The 19,739-nt window shown below is 42.1% G+C and overlaps 1 protein-coding gene and 1 pseudogene across 1 annotated transcript; both read left to right on the top strand.

The window, feature by feature from the left end:
- Nucleotides 1–9,558, top strand: SFRP4 (secreted frizzled related protein 4). The gene is made up of 6 exons (XM_046670004.1): nucleotides 1–704; nucleotides 1,979–2,059; nucleotides 2,156–2,221; nucleotides 4,365–4,563; nucleotides 7,199–7,262; nucleotides 9,024–9,558. Exons 1-6 carry the CDS (start codon nucleotides 260–262, stop codon nucleotides 9,207–9,209), a joined length of 1,041 nt encoding a protein of 346 aa, XP_046525960.1. The 5' UTR covers nucleotides 1–259; the 3' UTR covers nucleotides 9,210–9,558.
- LOC124243286 (glycine receptor subunit beta-like) lies at nucleotides 9,227–19,739 on the top strand (annotated as a pseudogene).

The raw sequence follows: 19,739 nt of genomic DNA, 5'->3' as shown, positions 1-19,739 counted from the left end.
TCCAGGACTGGAACTGCCAGGGCGGCTTTGCGCCCGGGAGACCGAGGGCTGGCGCTGCTCGAGCTCTGTACGCCGGACGGCGGATATCCCCGGCCGGCCCCCGCGGCCCCACATCGCTGCCGACGGGAGTTTGGGGAGACAGCCTCTCCTGTGCCCTGAAGGACTGCCTGCTCGGAGAGGAGAGAGCGACAGACTAGGGGGGGCGGCAAGAGAAGGGCCCATTCTGCCTGTCGGGGTCGCGGCGCGGGACAGCAGGGCCATGCTCCTCTCCATCCTGACCGCGCTGTGCCTGTGGCTGCGCCTGGCGCTGGGCGTGCGCGGCGCGCCCTGCGAGGCGGTGCGCATCCCCATGTGCCGGCACATGCCCTGGAACATCACGCGGATGCCCAACCACCTGCACCACAGCACGCAGGAGAACGCCATCCTGGCCATCGAGCAGTACGAGGAGCTGGTGGACGTGAACTGCAGCGCGGTGCTGCGCTTCTTCCTCTGCGCCATGTACGCGCCCATCTGCACCCTGGAGTTCCTGCACGACCCCATCAAGCCGTGCAAGTCGGTGTGCCAGCGCGCGCGCGACGACTGCGAGCCGCTCATGAAGATGTACAACCACAGCTGGCCCGAGAGCCTGGCCTGCGAGGAGCTGCCTGTCTATGACCGAGGCGTGTGCATCTCGCCCGAGGCCATAGTCACTGACCTTCCGGAGGGTAAGGCCCAAGGAAGGACCGAGGGGGCTGAGGAGGCACCCTTGGCTGTCGCTCCCATGTGAGAACCCGGCGGCCACACCTACAGCAGCCAGCGGGTGGTCGGTCAGCCTCCTATCCCACTTCTAAGGGTTGGAGGAGGTGGGAGGGGCTGGTGACTTCTGGAAAAGTCTGGCTTCTGTATAGGGAGCTGAAGAAAAGTGTCCCATAAGGGGGGGGGGGGGGGGGGTGCTTATAAAAGGAGCCATTGGGGACATCTTCCTTTACAGTAATAATAATGATAGCAGCATTAGCAGTAAACAAGTATATAGGGTTTTCCAGGGCCTGAGCCAGCATTAAGCCCTTTACATGCATCATTTAATCCTTAAAACAATCCCACAGGAAGTCTCCATTTAGTGTTAGCTCTTGAAAGCTCTTTTTGAAACAGCAGTAGGAGTCATGACTCCCCACCAGGAGTGCAGTTTGTAAATCGAGTCACCCTGGAAAACTGTGATGTCTGTTTCACTGTCTTTGACCAGGAGCCACCATCCGTGGCATCGTAGTTAACTGGATCTCCGCTTCCGATTCCTTTTTTTCTCTTTGGTCATTTTGCTGCTTTTCTGGGAAGAAGGAGCAGGTTTAACTCCACTGCTTGAAATGAAGCCTAAGAATGTTTTTGCATTCTTTTATCCTTGACTCAAGTTGCTGCACATTTAAGAGATTATGGTGTTGCTTTAGTCTAGTTTATGAAGCTATACCTCAGACCAATGCCCAAAACGTGAAGGAAGAGAGCTAAAGTGAAGGGAGAAATAGAAACTCCTCTCTAATTCGGAGTTTGAGAAAAAAATATATTTATTGCTTAAATTATGTAAATGATAGAGGGTTATGCTGGTTTCGGGTTATGGAGCTGTGTTTCTGCACTGCAAAATGTGAGGTGGGGATTCCGAAATGTTCTGGTTGTTTTGATTAGTGTAAACTAACTTGGAAAATCAACGTTTTAAAATGGATTTGGGAGGGAGTGAGGTACTCTCTCCAGGTTGGCTGTGCGTATCAGCCAGGTGAAATGGACGTGCGTTCACATCCGTTCCTGCTGGATAGGCAGGCTCGCCCCAAGTCTTCTTTCCTAAGCCCAGGATGTCTATACAAAAGGAGCAGTCGGCGATCACACACCATTTCTACTCTTGAGTATTATTTTCTGTGATGCTGTGTTAGTTTATGTCTCCAGGTGGTTCCTTATTCCAGCTAGGTGAACAGACCAAATGACTGACCCCATCCATGTGGCCCTATGTGTGTTTCAGACGTTAAGTGGATAGACATCACGCCAGACATGATGGTACAGGAGAGGCCTCTTGACGTTGACTGTAAACGCCTAAGCCCAGGTGAGTTCTTTATCCTCAAGTTTCTCTCTCTTTCTTCTCCCTGGAGTGATTTCTGAACCCTTTTCCAACTTTTTGTCGCTCTTTTATCTTCTTTAGACCGGTGCAAGTGCAAAAAGGTGAAGCCAACTCTGGCCAATTATCTGAGCAAAAACTACAGTTATGGTAAGTTATCTGATGACATGATTCACTTGGGGACTTGGCACCTTACAAAGCCAGGTCTGCTAGTCACAAAGTAAAGAGGGCTGGTGATTTTTCTAGTTAATTAGTGGGTTCTCGATGGCACAATAACAACTGTAAAACTTCTTGCTCTTCTGGGTAAATCAAGTGAAAACAAAGTAAATTACCCAAGGGACAACAGTGATGTGGATGAGATTATAAGGTTAACATCATTTCCTTGTCTTGGTGAGAGGTGCGGCTCAGCCAGGACAGCACACCTCACTTGTTCTCTTCCTAAGATTTCATTGCTGTGGGAAGGATGGGCGAGTGATCCAGGAAGTGGATTATCTGAGGCCCAGAGGCCCAGGAATTAAGAACTGCAGTGTATCTTTTTACTTATAACTAACTACAGATATTTAACATATTAAAGAAATTGTGGGAATATGTTACTCACAAGAACCTCTTGCTGCAAGGATTGTCATAGCGTAAATGCCCTCTTCTTTCTTATTTGAAAGAACAAGTCAGCACTTCTTTCAAAGAACAAGTCAATCACGCTATTTTGAATATTTTAAATAAACTGGATTGTACTGTCATCCTTTGGAAGTAAATTTAATTAAAAACACCATCTTTTAAATTGTCTATTTGGGCTATTTTATGTTTCTTTGCATTTCTTAAATTATTTCTGTTGAAATAGAAACTCTTTGGGGAAAAATGTTCGTTTTATTGGCTGACTTAGTTTTCTATATTTCAAACTGAAATTTTATATCTTAAGAACATTTATATTATATATTCCACAATATATAAAAGGAGGAAGGATGGAAACATCATGAAAGGAGGAAGATCATGGCAATATAAAAGTCTGAAAAAATAGCCTCTAATTTAGGTTTTCAGATTTGCGAATTGTACATAGCCAATGTGGGTAATTCAACCAAAAAAAACAAATACACTATCTTTTCTACTAGCTTTTGGTGGTTGTTTTTTGAAAGCCTGTTCTATGTGGATATTGTCGTAATCTGATCTACTCTGTCCCTCATCTGACATTATCCAGTCTTAGTTACTAATCTGAGCTTCACTGTCATGCTGTCCCCTGGGGCATCATTGCCTCGTACTGACTTTGATGATGAAAACATTTTCTATTTAAATCCTTTGGCTCCTTTGTAACCGGCTTCCTAGGATGGAATCCAAGCAGGTCCATACTAGGCTGATTACAACTCCACAGCAGGCAGTAATAGCAAGGGACCAAAAAAGCCAGAATTTAAAACGTGACCAGACACACTGACATTAGCAGGCATCTGTAATAACCGTTCTACCTCTCCTCGCCACAGACCTCACTGTGACAGTCTGGGAAATTAAAAGATTGAGAACAGTGATCTTCACAGACTCCTTCCAGTTCGAAAATGTTACGACTCTATTAACTTCCTCTGGAACAGCACAGCGGAAGTTCAAACATCAGATGGGTGCTTGAACCATACAGACTTTAGGGTGGCTTCTGAATCTGAGAATATATGATTCTCACTTCAGATCCTCACAAAGCAGAATCTAAACAAATATTTGTTTCTATGAAATTTTTATTGACATTCTATGTAACTAAATTTCCTAATATGTTTTTGGCAATGACAACAAAAAGCTAATTTTAGAATTATAGAATTTTAAGGCTGAGAACCCTATGGCCAGGAAAACCCTATGAATAGCAGCAGAACACTGTCTGATACAGGGCCGGAAGATAAGAGGATGGTGCAAATGGCCAGGCAGGGTTCCGCTCTGCTGTACACAGGGTCCCTAGGAGTCAGAATCGGCCCGTAGGCACTAACAACATCAAAGGCTGAGAAGGTTCCTCTGTTCAAACCCTATTTATGGCCCAATGAGGAGCAGTCACCCACCCCAAGGCAGAACCCAGACTAAGCCCGCTTGTCAATTCGCTTTTACATCTTGCAGCCCGATTCAGAACTTTCAAGACAATGTTGACAATATGGGAGGCCTTACATTTAGCGTATGATTGTGTGGGCTTTTTTCTGCCTTTGGGCAGCTTGGACATGACCATAATTACAGGAGTGATTCTTTAAGAGAGGCTCAGGAGTTGGCACGAATACACCATCCTTATTTTTCTCCAAAGGCTTCAACAACACTTGTATCGATTTTTAAATTGCAGTCATTCATGCCAAAATAAAAGCCGTGCAGAGGAGTGGCTGCAATGAAGTAACAACAGTGGTGGATGTGAAAGAGATCTTCAAGTCTTCTTCCCCGATCCCTCGTACTCAAGTCCCGCTCATTACGAATTCTTCCTGCCAGTGTCCTCACATCCTGCCCCATCAAGATGTTCTCATCATGTGTTACGAGTGGCGCTCACGGTAGGCACGGAGGGGCAGAGGAAACTGCCTACAGCTTACGAAAACGTGAATCCCATTCAGCAGTCATGGTTAAAAAAAGACAGCACTAGCTTTTTAAAAAGCAGTTTTAATAGATGCCTCCGTTGGAGTATCATGTATCCTAAATATCAATACTTCACAGAATTAGGGAAAAGTAGAAGTATGAGCATTTGGATGGAATCTTTAAAAGTCAGTTTCAGAATTCATTAAATGATTTCAAAAGCTTATAGGCAGATAAATTACTTTGAGTGAAACCAGTTCTTTTCAAATCATTCAAATCAATCTTAGTGTGGCAAATACTGAATTTTTTTTAAGGTCTCTTTAATAACTTAGAGATCAAGTAAAGACAGCCATTTGAGTGTGGACCTACAGTTCCACAGAGTTTCCTTATATACTCTTAGTTTGCAATATTTGTTTGCTAGAGTATTACGCACACACGTAGGCACACGCACACTCACACACGTACATACTCAGATCACTAGCTAGGAGTGGGTGTCTCCCCACATCTCTTTCCTTGGCATCTTTTTATATATCAGTACATTCCTTATAATATAAAAATCAAACACTTCAGCATAGGTTCCAGGATGAGCCTCCTAACTTGCTGTAATACTCTTCTCCAGCAAAATAACTCATTTTTATATAACAGTTCTTCCCTTTGATTCTCTGCCATTAATGCTCATCTGTTTCTTCTAGATACAGCTCAAGACTCTATTTCTCCAAAACACAAAAACAGAAAACAAAAACCCACCTTTGGAACTGCCGTCTCTTGAATTCTTTCTTATTCTGTGCTCACTCGGTCCTTGGTACCCTCCACATACCGTGTCGACCGCCTGTGGTCTTGGCTTTACAGCTGTTCTTCCACTCGTGTCTCTAGAGCAGCCGCATGAATGGATGTTGAATGGATATTTCTGGGCTCGTCTCTTGCATGGCACTTGTATCCACTACAGTAGAAGATGCAGTTCTGGGGAGGTACCAGGTGGCTAGTCATTAAATTCTACTTGGACAGATAAATGGATTATAAGTGAATTAAATAACAGCTTTCCTGTCATATTTCCCAAGTTACTTTATGGATTTAATGTAATTCTCATCAAAATCCAGGAAAAATTTTTTGGATGATTAGGATTCCTGTCTTCACAAATGATGCTAATGATCATTTGGAAGAATAAACTGGTAAGGGCGTGAAAAGGAGATTGTGAAAATAAGCAGGATGAGAGTAAATTTGCCTAATGAAACATGCAAAACTGGTGTCATGCTACACTCGTTCAAACCATGTGGTGCAAGAGTCGACAGGTAGCTAAACTAAACCAGAGGAAAAGTCTCAAAACAGATTCTAACGCATAAAAGAGCTTATATTATGAAGGAAATATGGCAAATCAGTAGGAAATTAAATTATTATTTAGTAAGTGTTGCAAATACTTTATTTGGGAAAATAGAACACGTTTGCACTTTATACTGTACCGTAAAATAAATTTCAAATGAATTAAAGAGAGAAATATTTTTAAAACCTAATCAAAGAGGATAAACTTAGGTAAATAAACATGTGATATCTGAATGGCAAAACACTTTGTAAACATAAAAATAATGTCAGAAATCACAAAGGAAAATGTCAGTACACATATTTGTTGACATAATATCACGTACATAAAAATCACATATAAAAAGAGAGAAACAGAAAACTTGCAACAGGTATGACAAAACAATAGTAATCTTACTCTATGAAGAGTTCATATAAATTAATATTTTAAACATCAAGACTACACTATAGAAATGTGTGTAAATAAATCCATACAGACAAGTTCCAGGAGAAGAGATACAGACAGTAATTAAACATTAAAATATTCACTTCCTTAATTCTCCTATCCAAATAAAAAGAAGATCCCACTTTTACCTCTTTTTTTTTGGCAGAGCACATAGTTGTATATTCTAGTTGTAGGTCCTTCTAGTTCTTCTACGTGAGCCACCACCACAGCATGGCTACTGACAGACGAGTGGTGTGGTTCTGCACCTGGGAAGTGAACCCGGGCTGCCAAAGCAGAGCGTGCCAAACTTTAACCTCCATTTTTACCTCCTCTTAATGTTAGTGAATTGAATGAAAGTTCAACTATTTTGAAAACAATTTGGCACTGTGCATTGAAAACCATAAAAAAAGTATACTCTTTGACTCAGTAAGTCTACTTTCAGAACTCTGTCTTAAGGAAATAATAAGCCAGTGCACACCAGTATATACACAAGGCTATTCAGTGCAACACAGGTGATGATAGCTAAGCAAAAGAGGGAAGTTCAACGGTAGAGAAATTGTTAAATATATTACGGATATCCATAGTTGTAATATTATGTGATATTAAAGTTATGTTTTTAAGTTATTCTAATTATATAAGAAAATGCATATAATACAATGATAAAAGGAAATGTGTAGTATGACCTGAATATACAATGTGATCTAAATATGTGTATATAAGTACAAGGAAGAATGAAAGGAAATGCCAATAAAATAGAAATGGTTGCTTGTGGGGTTAAGGGTTATTGAAGAATTTTGTTTTCTACAATTCTTTGTATTTTTCAACTTTTGGCTTTCATAATCAGAAGTTGCTTATTAAGATAAATTCCTTTTTTTCAGGATGATGCTTCTTGAAAATTGTTTAGTTGAAAAATGGAGAGATCAACTTAGTAAAAGATCCATAGTAAGTATAATTAGCAATACTATGAAGATGGACTTAAGTATGTGTAAAGAAATTTTATATAATTTGGGAATTCTTCACATTCTTTCACATCCAAGCTATCATAGGTGCCAGCAGTGACAGCAGAATTTGTCTTTGAGTAGGCAGTTAAGAGTGTAGCTATTCTAACTCACCCTATCACTATACAAAGCAGAATCTTTCCCTGTATTTAAAATAATTTTAAGGCCTTTGTCAAAATAAGTCATATACAAAAGGCAATTATTTTGTGGCCAAAACCATGATTTTAGTGGTAACATCATAGAAATATTGGTAATTCAATTAAAGGAGTTAGAATAATTTTTTGCCCAAAGATGTGAAATCATACCAGAACTAAATAAATCAGATCATTGGTTTGAAATTTTTAAAGCATCCCCTCTCCTGAAAATATGGTTAGAATTATTCAGGAGAATTTGTGTTTTCAGGTTTCCAGAAGGCACTGCTGTTGCCTGTGTCCTCTTAGTTTGCATGAGTAAGAATTCCCGAGCAAGGGGAGAGGGCGTATTAATCCTGACTTATGGAGAAGGTAGTTTCAACACAGCCTCTCTACGTCAGTGCATTTCTGAATAAAAGAACCAAGCACTACTGCTACATCTGGGCTGGAAACTCATGAGCTGCTCGGGAGCATGCTTAGTCTTACTGGACAGGAGATTCTAGCAGGATTGGTTATCTGGTTCCCAAGACTGCAGTAGATTAGAAGCATCAGTGTAGACAGCAAGTCCACCACGAGGACCTGAGACTGTGGAGAGGAAAGGAAGCTTTCAACAGTCACAGCTGTTTGGGCCATTCACTCTGGCAGCAAATGCTCCAATAGAAGAATACAAAAGTATCACCATGTGATAGCAACATACAGTAATGAGCTGATTATTGAACAGACTAAAATGGTGCCCTAGGAGGATGGGGACAGTGTTTTTCGTTTCACTGTATTTCTGTTGCCTAGAACCACTCCTGGCCTGTGGTCGTGCTCAGACGTTTTGCTGACTGAACTATACTCTAACCAAGTCGGGACACGTGTTATAATAAAAAGCACTGTCTATTCAAGCAGACTCATTTTTACCTTTTTCTGTTACCTGCAGCTATTTAGAAAGCAACTCCTTTTCTATGAAGGGAACTTGACTATCCAGAATGACTCATTTCTCCTCACTTCTGGGTAGCTAACCCTTGATTGAGGATGACTACATGTGGGCGGGGCTTCTGTCTTCCTCTGGGTGTAAGAGAATTAGGTGAACTCATAAGTGTGGTAAGAGACCCCTGATTCCTAGTGAGGCTGGGTAAATTTCTGCTTTTCGCCGTGTCAGAGCCTTTGTTAGAAGGCATTACTGTGTGGGCACGTTGCATTATAGGGCCTGTGGGAAAATTTGCACAGTTAGGGCCTGGGATTCTACAACAGCTCTGCTGAATTTGAATCCCAACTCTGACAGTCACCAGCTGTGTGACCTTCTGCAAATAACCTGGGTGTGCTTGTTTCCTGGTCATGACAAGGGTGTCCACCTCGAAGGGCTATTGTGAGTTTCAATGAAATGAATGCATGTCAAGACTTCATCGTATATTATTGAGCACTTCCCAAACCATCTGGTTCATGATACGTGCTCAACAAGGTAGGGTAGCTATTATAATTGTTGTTGTCGTGATTGACATATTACAGTGAAAAAACGGTATTAATTGGGATATTAGTTTAACAGCATAAAGGGGTGAGATGTATTTACATGTTTACAAATTGCCTCCCAGCAGTGGGAAGAGAGGCTTCAGGAACAGCAGAGAACAATCCAGGACAAGAAGCGAACAGCTGGGCGCACCAGTCGTAGTAATCCCCCCAAACCGAAGGGAAAGCAGCCTGCTCCCAAGCCAGCCAGCGCCAAGAAGAACATTAAAGCTAGGAGTGCCCAAAAGAGAACCAACCAGAAAAAAGTGTGAGCTAACTGCTTTCCAAAATGGGGACTTCCTCTCAGGATGAGGCCAGGCAGTGCCCAGACGGCCTGCGGAAGGCCACACGCCCCTGCCTTAACGACTGCGGTACCCTCCGTAGACACATCTTGCAGCACTTTCCTTAATGATATGCTTCAGTTTTTCTTTTTAAGCCGCCACAAGCCATAGTGGTCAGTATGTCCTTTGGTGGGGAAGGTATATGAAAGCTGGTGGGGAAGCTTCTCGCATTCAGAGTAGCCTGTGAGCATCCTCTCCGAGATCTCCACGTGGGGAAAACGTGCTTCTGTTGTACCGTTTGACCTAATATGTGCATTGTAAAATAAATGCCATATTACAAACAAAACACCTAGCTTTTTTTTGGACAATATGTTTTGCTTCAGTTTGACTTCGGTTGTTAGAATGTTAGTGATATTTTAAAATGTGATCGAAAATACAGTGCTTCTAAGGAGGAGAGCAAGAAGAATGAATGTTTAAAAGATCTTTATGTGTAGGGGCCGGCTGGGTGGTGCAGTGGTTAAGTTCACATGCACCCCTTCAGCGGCCTGGGGTTCACTGGTTCGGATCCCAGGCGCAGACCTACACCACTTATCAAGCCATGCTGTGGCAGGCATCCCACATATAAAGTAGAGGAAGATGGGAACAGGTGTTAGCTCAGGGCCAGTCTTCCTCAGCAAAAAGAGGAGGATTGGTGGTGGATGTTAGCTCAGGGCTAATCTTCCTCAAAAAAAAGAATAAAAGATCTTTGCATGTTTACTGTTTACAGGAGAATTTTTGTAACGAAAGGGCATTTTTGAACAATCTAGAAAAGTAGGATATGGAAAATTGTAATGAGTTTTTTTTATAAAGAAGACTTTCTACTCTGTTTTTAGCTAGAAAACTCAGAAAACTAAAACAAGAGCAATGATAAATATAGAAAAGGGAAAGGCAGACACGCAGCACCTGGACACTTGTTTTCTGGTGACCGTGCTTAGTGGAGATGCTCTGATTGTACAATCGCCGTGCTTCTCATCAGTACCCTTGAAGTAGGACCAGAAACAGATATTGTTTCTCCTTTATGATTTGGGTAGCGGTTAGTCAACTCCCAAGTCTTTTACACCTGTGGGTGCGGTACTCATCTTACGTCCCAGGACATCCTAGTGTCTTGATGCCAAACCTGAGAGAATTTTCTGTCTGCTGATTGCTGGTGCTTACAAGGGTGCCGTGGGCTGAGGCCGGAGGGCCAGGATCCAATCACCACTGCCACACACCAGGTCTGCGCCTGGAAATGGTGATTACGGTCACTGGTCCACCCACTATTCAAAGATGTGGAGGAACAATCTGAAAGCTTAAGAGTAATTTCTCTTCTAAATTTACCATTGTCCCTGCTTCTCGGAGAAAGGGTAAGTTACCTATTGCATTCACACAAAATAATTAACAAATAATTTCATTTCATCTCTGCAGCCATTGAGACACAGAAGTGAGGGTGTGGGTAAGCCAGGGGAGAGTGGAGACAGAGGGTTATGGGAATGCCGGCACAGGGTCCCATCTCCTTCTGAAAGTGTAACTTTGTCTGCATTGCTACCCCAGGGCAGTAGAGCTAAAGGAACCCAATAGATGGACCCACACAGGGATATCAATAAAACACGCGGGGTGCATTTCTGCTATGCAGCGGCCAACCTCTTTGGCTCTTAAGGAAAGCCAGACAGGTGTTAAGCATAGTATCCAAACTAAAGAAACTTTGGAAAGGCCATTAAAAGGCCCAGGTAGGCTAGCTTACCTCCTCAGCATAGTAGGAATTTTCTGCAGGAAGGGAGTTAGAAATGGAACTCTCCGTGGAAAAGGAGAAAAAACACTTATGTAAAACCTTTTTTTTAAGTGCAACACAATACCATAAGAATTTGGAGATGCCTACACATTTAAACACTGTTTACTTGGACTATTTAACTGAAATCATATACTGAATGTTATGCAAAAACTTAATTAGGCACATTTATCAGTTTGATTAATTGATAAAAGATTAGCTATGCCGCTGCCTTGTTATTTATTACAAAAAAGTTGAAAATGAACGTCAGCCCACACTGAGTTATATATACCAAGTAGGGAAGTGGCCTTTGTGTGAGAGCCAAAAATTTATTTTTCTTACTTAAATATTTTCTGCATCTGAATACATGAGAGGAAGTAAACATAAATATATGGAAAGGAAAGCTAAGGTTCTATCTCTGAAATGGGAATTATTTGAAAGTTGGGTTACTTTAATCAGAAAAAATAACATTTTGCAATATGTTTATCAACACATTTTGTAATTGAGGAAAACTGGAGGCATTTATTTTTTTTTAAGAATTTTGTTGGTCTTTCAATAATACAGTAAATGTGTCTTTTCTATAAAGCATTCAAAAACGCATAAAGTGAAAAATAATACAATTGGCGCCAGCCAAGTGGCATAGTGGTTAAGTGCACGTGCTCCGCTTTGGTGGCCCAGGGTTTGCGGGTTCAGATCCCGGGCACAGACCTACACACTGCCCCTCAAGCCACACTGTGGCGATGTCCCACATACAAAATAGAGGAAGATTGGCACAGATGTTAGCTCAGGGACAATCTTCCTCAAGCAAAAAGAGGGAGATTGGCAACAGATGTTAGCTCAGGGCCAATCTTCCTCACCAAAAATAAAAATAAAAATAAATACAATTAAAATCCTACCTAATCCCACTCACCACAATGCAGAGGCAATCAGTGCTAGTATTTTGGTAGATAATTTTTCAGGTATTTCCTATGCATGTATATAGTGATTTGATAAAAATAGAACTAGGAACCCATTATACATAGTTTCATAACACGCCTTCTTCACTTGACCCTTTACTGGGATTGGTTCTCATGTCAATAAAGCTGATGCCACCTCATTTATAACTGCTGCGTTGTACTCCATGATATGCATTACTCAACAAACCCTTATGTTACTAGGTATTAGGTTGTTTCTTAACTGAACATACTGAGTAACTGAATAAACATCTTGGTAGCTAATATCTGTGCACATCCTTAATCAGTTCTTTGGGATGTGTTCATTTAAGTAGCATTGCTGGCCCAAGTATGCTCAGCAAAGCAAATTCTTGATCATATTGTCAGTTATCCTCCGGAATGCTTGGACCACAGATGTATCAAAGTGCTGACTTTCCAACTCCTCACTAGGATTGTTTCCTCCCTCCCATGGTTTTTATAAATTTCAGCTGGGAACTGGATGTCATCTTGGGCGAAGCTCCTCTCTCCATCTGTGAGCCATCGCTGACAACTTTCTTAACACTCCAATATTCCAGGCACCTGGGGAATGAATGATTGAGTATCTCGACGGGGATAAGGTTGATAGATAGATAGATAGATAGATAGATAAGGTTGATAGATAGATAGATAGATAGATAGATAATAGATACTAGATGATAGATAGATGATAGAGAGACAGTTAATAGATAGACAGATAATAGATAGATAGATGATAGATTTTTTGATTTCTGGGGAAAGCCTATGCAACCTCCTCAGTTTTTTTCGGTGAATCAAATTTAATAATATAACTGATCAGCTAGAGAAACCAAAGAATTTGGATGTAGCAGAAATGCCAATTGATTTTCTCTCTGTCCACGCTTCTTTCAAGACGCATGAGAACTTAGATAAATATCCTTAATTTCTTACTTTCCAGTTTGAAACCAATGCAGTTGGACCACACTTTTGGTTTCTAGCCTTGGGTGCTTATAACATCGTCTATTGCAAACTTACAGTAAAGCGCCTTTACTTGAGCTGGCTCGAGGGGCCTTCTGTTTGGCAGAACCAGTCCCCAAAGAAAAAAGAAGGGCACATTTTTACCACAAATCTCTACCTGCTGCTGTCACCAATTCAAAAAGCAGAAATGGTTATTTGGAATCACAGAATGAAAAACCTGAATAGGACCTCAGAAGTCATAATCTAGCATGCTGGAGAAAGCCTGCATGCAGGCTTGGCTGATGTCTCACATATAGTTGTCGAAACAACAGGTCCCCCAGAGCTACTCACTGTTAGCATACCAGGCTAAAGTGCACTGATTGTTCAGGAACATAAAACTGCTCTATTAGAGAGAACACTCATTTATCACCATAGAAAGAGCAATAGGAGAACAAATTTCTGCTACTGACTGTAGTCTGATAAAGCTAGTACTGACCATATTTTCTAGTGTTTTCCTAGTGGGGAAACACTTTTTTTTTTTTGAGGAAGATTAGCCTTGAGCTAACATCTGCTGCCAATCCTCCTCTTTTTTGCTGAGGAAGACTGGCCCTGAGCTAACATCCTTACCCATCTCCCTCTACTTTTATGTGGGACACCTGCCACGGCATGGCTCGACAAGCAGTGTGTAGATCCGCACCCAGGATCCGAACCGGCAAACCCTGGCCGTGGAAGCGGAACGTGCAAACTTAACCAATACACCACCAGGCCAGCCCAGGAAAACACTTTCTGGGAAGCATCTTACCCTGAGAGATACATCTAGTGACTGGCATGCCAACCAAAAATTTTAGTCACTTGTCAGCTTTGTGACAACTGATAGCAAACAATGTCAGGTTCTCCAGCTCAATGGAGCACCTGGGATAGAGTATCTCCCTTAACGTAAGTACCCCAAAGGAGATGCTTCACCCTAAAATGGCAATGAAATATCCCCCTTTTTTATTATTCAAACAGCAGAGATAAACAAAAAAGAAAAAATGAAAACAAAAGCACCCAAAATGTCAAAATTAGCATTTTGGTGTGAATTCTTCCAAACTTTCTGTTTGGGCATATGAATTTAATAACGTAGCATAAACATCTTTCCATGTAAAGAAATACAACTGCATTTTCATTCTCCACAGCTGCATAGCATGGATGCATCAGAGTTTATTTTGCCCATAACTTGTGAGAATGAGTTTTAAATGTGGTTCCACCTGCCAGAGTAGGGCAGGCTTTTATGACACAAATAATTTTCCACTGTTATTGAATTCTCAGGACCAGAAAAAAAAAAAAAGGAACACAAAAGAGTGCAGAGTGCAAGGCATAAATGCTCTTCTGTATTCTGTCTAATGGACATGTGTTACTTTTATAATTAGAAAATACTACTATTATCAGAGAGAGAGATGGAACGTAGCATGGTTTTAAGCCATGCAGATGTGCAAACATGAAAACTACTTCATTGATTATGTCTGTGTTAGTCTGGGTCCTCAGAGAAGCAGGTGCCAAATGGGATTAAATTCAATGTGGAAGGATTTTCACCTGTGAGAGAGAACGGGCAGGGGCTGAACAGGGCTGGGAGAGCTTTCAGAAAGAGGGAAGAGGCAAGGAGGGATGGGTGGACGCATTTCAGACTGCTTCAATGTCTAAGGAAAGTTTGACAAGGCTATGGGGACACCTCAGCCACGCCAGCCTACCCTCATCTCCCAGGGACAGCTCTGCCTTAGTATCTGGGCACACTCAACCATCAGCTGGGAGCAGCCCATGGGCAGCCCTGTCATGGTGCAAAGGTAGCAGTGAATTTCACACCCTCGTGTCTGGATACCTGGTCAATTATGGTGTCTGTAGTTAGGCTGTGACTCATGGCCTTCATGGCCATCACAGTCTGACAGTTATAAGAATATTGACATTTTACCATGACGTTTTCAGCACAATCTATAAAGTGGTGGTGTCAAGCGACAAAATGTGCTGACTACAACTATAGATCTTACGGTATTTACTTGTCTACCTAAGAGAGGTCTCTTTCTACTAGAATGTAAGGAAACGTTTTTAAGAGGTAATTAATGGCAGCAATAAAGTCCATGATGTGTAATTTTGCCTTTACAGGATCAGACAGCATAAGTCTAATATATTTAGCTGCGATATTTGCATGAGATTAGTTTTATAATTAGATAATCCTAATATGTAGCTATAAAATCTAGATGAGAACCACTTTATACTGGCAAGTTTGCATCCCATTAGTGATACACTTTGAAAAGAGCATGCTATATTAGCAATTAAACTTAGCTAACAGAGAAGACTCCTACCCAGAGGGCTGATCCCAAATCTCACAAATTATAATCATACAAATAATAAAATGAGGCGTAGAAAACTGAGGTTAAGCAAAAAATGGTTTTATGAATAAAATTCCATCATGGTATTGAGGTCTATCTAAAATGCTGTTGTTAAATCAAGGACATGGGTTTTTAAAATTCATTAACATTTTTAGTCCTGTAATAATTTCAAATTTTCATTATGTCGCTGAAATGTTTCGGCAGCCGAAAATCACATAGACAGTTGCTTAGTCAACTTTCTCCCTTTATTGAAGGCATAAAAATGTGGCTCTGGAGGTCATCCAGAGTAGCTCCAAGGGATGAGCGCGTGCAGATGGACCAGGCAAGCATCAGGACCAGCGGACCCACTTCAGTGGAAGGAAAGGGCACCAAAGGGTCCAGGAAAGGGGCCATAAAATAGAGTATAGCATATTTTGGGAAATCTGTCCATTTTCTGCAGGGCAGCTGCTTACAAGGAACAGGACTAAGGGAGGGGATGCTGGAAAGTATTAGAAGCCAACCAGGAATGCTTCGGGTCTCATTTTGGAAGGGGGCTAGAGGGGTTAAGTAGGGCAATCAAAGAAACTCTGGCTTCAGGACCAAGGTGCATGACTGAGGCAGTCCTACACGGTAGTGGCTGTTCCGTGTAGTAGAATTCATGAAGACACAGACCTCAGCCCCAGCTCTCTTTGGCTGTTGGGATAGAGACGCGTCCCTCACAGGCTTACCATTGCCTCCCTTCCGAGCCACTCTCTGTATTCAGACTCATACCCCCCATCTTGTGCTCCTCATCATGCCTACAAATCTCAGCCCAGAGCTCCACGCTGTGCCCACCGATTTGGCAGTCCTCAATTGCCTCATTCACAATGGCCCAGGACATGCATTTTCTGCCTAGAGTCCAGCCGAGATTCAAAATCAGCCCACTTAGCTGGAGCCTTGACAATGCTCTAGACTTTTCTAACCTTTCTCCCCAGGGGCAAGAAGATATTTCCAAGGACTGCCAACCCTAGCCCCTTTATGCCTGCCTGTGCTGCTGTGTCCTCCCCACTGAAGTCAGTCCCCTCAAGACCAATGCAAACTAAGGTTTAATTGAATGGATTTCTTTGGACGTTGATTATTAGATTTCTGACTACTTACCTCCAGCTAACTCTATGATCCAAAAGAAAAAGCCTTTCTCTATGTCTTGCTTATAAAATCTTTGTTCAGATGTACACATCTATAGACAACTGAGTGAAGCATGCCATCTACTGGTAAAATGCATTACTAACTTTAAGAGAGTGTTGTTTTAACGTTTTTGAAGTTCTGGACCATTTCTGAGTTCATAACAGTGAGCCACTTAACACAATCATGTAAGGAATACCCATGCTATCAGGCATGTAAAGCAGCAGATAATGGAATTTGAGAGAGTGTGGAGTGTGAAGGAAGGGAGGAAGTGAATATTTTTACTATACTTATTTCTCTACACGGTTCAAAGAAAGCCAATAATTGATTTACACTAATTTTTTTAAAGAAATGCATTCTGAAGAAAAATTGAGAAATATCCTTACTGATCATTCACATGTAACTAGATTTTGTATAGTGTAACAATTCAGATGAATATCCACAGGTGTGTTTCTCAAACAGAATGTTAGAACATCTGAGTTTTGAGGTGAGTAATGTGTTACCAAACGATCAAGAAGTGACGTCAGCAAGATGGCAGAGTAGGACGCCTTGGACCATCTTTCCTCCTGCAAACTCACCAACTCAGCAAGAATTCATGGACAAATTCCCTTTGTGAGAAATGCAGAAACTAAGTGAAAGGCTCCTGTACTCTAGATGACTATGAAACCAGACGCACCAAAGCTGGTAGAGAGATTCAGGACATCCTCTGCCTGGAGTCCCTGCCTCCAGCATAGCACTGTACAGTCAGAAAGAGATCCCTTACCTCTTGGCTTCTCCTAGGGGAGGGAAGCAGCTGCTGTGCGTGTCCAGTGCCCCACCTCCCCTGAAAGGGGTCCCAGAGAATTAACCTCTGTCTTATCAGTCTTGGAGCTTGGATGGCTCCACCACAGCGTAGCAGCCTGGAGGAGAGCAGAGATGGCAGTTTGGGTTGGCAGAGACCATAGCTACCCCCCTTGCCCAGTGCAGAGAGAGCAGATGAAAAAGCAGAGATCTGGAGAGAAGCCTCACATCTCATAAGGGCAGTAGGGCCATATAGGATCTGGCTCTAACAACCTTTCCAGCCTCCACATCAGGGGCACCCACTTGTCCCAGGCAGATGGTCAGGTGGGCAGGGGTGGGCCATGGCCACACAGACCTAGAGGGCATGGACGCCTGAGATCAGGTACAGGGGAGCAAGCTGCACAGACATGTGCCGTGCAACAATCAGCATTCAGGCCTTTCCTGCTGGAATGCTTAGAGTCAAAATTTTGGCCAACCTGTAAACATACATTAGGGCCTTGAAGCATGCATTTTGCCTATAACTTCACTTCTGGCTTCATTAAATTTATTCTACTCTCTTCTTTCCCATATTCCACATTCCTCCCCAATTATTTTGTTGAATCTTGTGTGCATTTAAATAAGCCACCTTAAATCCTCTGAAAGACAGGGTAAAACTAAACATAAAGATTATGGCGGGGTTACATTTTTCTATTACTATTATTATGCATAGCCACGTGTTTTTCACGTGGTTGAGGTGAATTTTTAACTTGAGGTAACATTGAGTTTTCCTCCATAGAATATCGTTCTTATTATTCCTCCCAGGGAGCAGTGCCACAAAGTTATGTGATGATGCGATCTTCTACGCATTATCTTCTCAAAGTTCTAGGAAAAGAAAGACAATACTTGGTAAGGTACAGACATGGCTATATGCTAATTTTAAAGCAGTTATTAGTTGCCATCTTGTACACAAATTCCTGACGTGGTTTAATCACAGAGCTTTTCTTTACCTACATACTGTCCGATTCAGCAAGTAAGGAATCAACAAGGAGGAACAAACCAACAAGTTAATGAACAAACTCTTGTGACAGGGTGAAAAATATTAATTTGTGAACGTTCCTGGCAGCAGCCTCAGTTCTGAAGGGGCAATCTGGGGGACGCAGCACCTCAGCATCCACTACAGGCAGAACCAGATTCTCAGTTGAAGGGATCTTAGCAATCACCTCACTGTAATCTTTGATTTAAAGCCAGCAGTCCAGTACAGAACCTTGCCTGAGTACCTGCCAATGCCACTGGCAGCATCCTGCACAAGCTATTGGTCAGATATGATCCCAGGATAGGACCGAATTTCAAAAGCATCCCTGTTGATAGTCAACCTTTTTATTAACAGTTTTGGATCCATTCAAGAGACAACAATGGACTGTAGAGTTAACATCTTCCTGAGACAAAAATGGAACGATCCCAGGCTGAAGCTCCCTGGAGATTTTCGGGGCTTAGATGCACTGACAGTGGATCCCACAACATACAAGTGTCCGTGGAAACTTAATTAGTTTTTTCCAAATGAAAAAAGTGCCAATTTTTATGATGTAACACAGGAAAACATCCTCTTTATTTTGGGGGATGGAGATGTCCTCGTCAGCGTGAGGTTATCTATTGTCTTTCACGCCCTTTGAACTTGACTTTGTTTCCCGTGCACACACAACATTGTAAGACACAATTTAAGAGCTTTGTTTACACAACTGATGATTTACGATTTGTCTGGCAGTCAGGGGATCCTCTCAGTTAGAAAAAATTGTGCTGCCTCAATTTGATATTAAAAAGGAGGATATTGAATATGGTGTAACTGTACAAAATACTATGAAGGTACTGGCTACTACACACATGTAGAAGTCATCTTCACCCTAAGGAGACAGATAGGGTTTTCCACGATGGGTGTCTATGCCCCAACCCTGCTGATTGTGGTTCTCTCTTGGCTTTCCTTCTGGATCAATCCAGATACCAGTGCTGCCGGAATGCCCCTGGGTATCTTCTCAGTACTCAGCTTGGCCTCTGAGTGCACAAACCTTGCTGCTGAACTCCCCAAAGTATCGTACACTAAGGCTCTTGATGAATGACTCGTTGCTTGTCTTCTCTTTGGGTTTGCCTCACTAGTGGGTGCTGTTGAATAACCCCAAACAAGTTGAAGCAGAAAAAGCCAGAATTGCTAAGGCTGAGCATGCATCTGGGAAAGGTGGAAATGCGGCTCAAAAGAATACTGTGAATGGTCCAGGGACTCCTGTGTACATTAGCACTTTGCTGGTTGGAGAGCTCAGATGCAAAAAGGTTTGTACTTCTAAGTCTGATCCGAGATCTCATGACTTCAGAGTTGTTGGAAGCTTACCAAGAGATACTGAATTACCCAATTATGACTGTTATTAACAATGAAATCAACAATGGATTTGGGAAATCTCACACAAAGAACAAGAAACCACCTCCTGCCAAACCCATTATTCCAACGTTATTCCAATTTGCAAAGCAAATTGATCTTTAGGCAAGAGCGTTGTTTCCCTTCTGCTGCTTCTTTTTCAATGTTATAGATGGGTCTGCATATTTATGA

The sequence above is a fragment of the Equus quagga genome, chromosome 8 (assembly GCF_021613505.1).
Source record: "Equus quagga isolate Etosha38 chromosome 8, UCLA_HA_Equagga_1.0, whole genome shotgun sequence".
Classification (NCBI taxonomy): Eukaryota; Metazoa; Chordata; class Mammalia; order Perissodactyla; family Equidae; genus Equus; species Equus quagga.
Note: the sequence above shows the minus strand (reverse complement) of the source record. Positions and strands in the feature narration are given on the sequence as shown.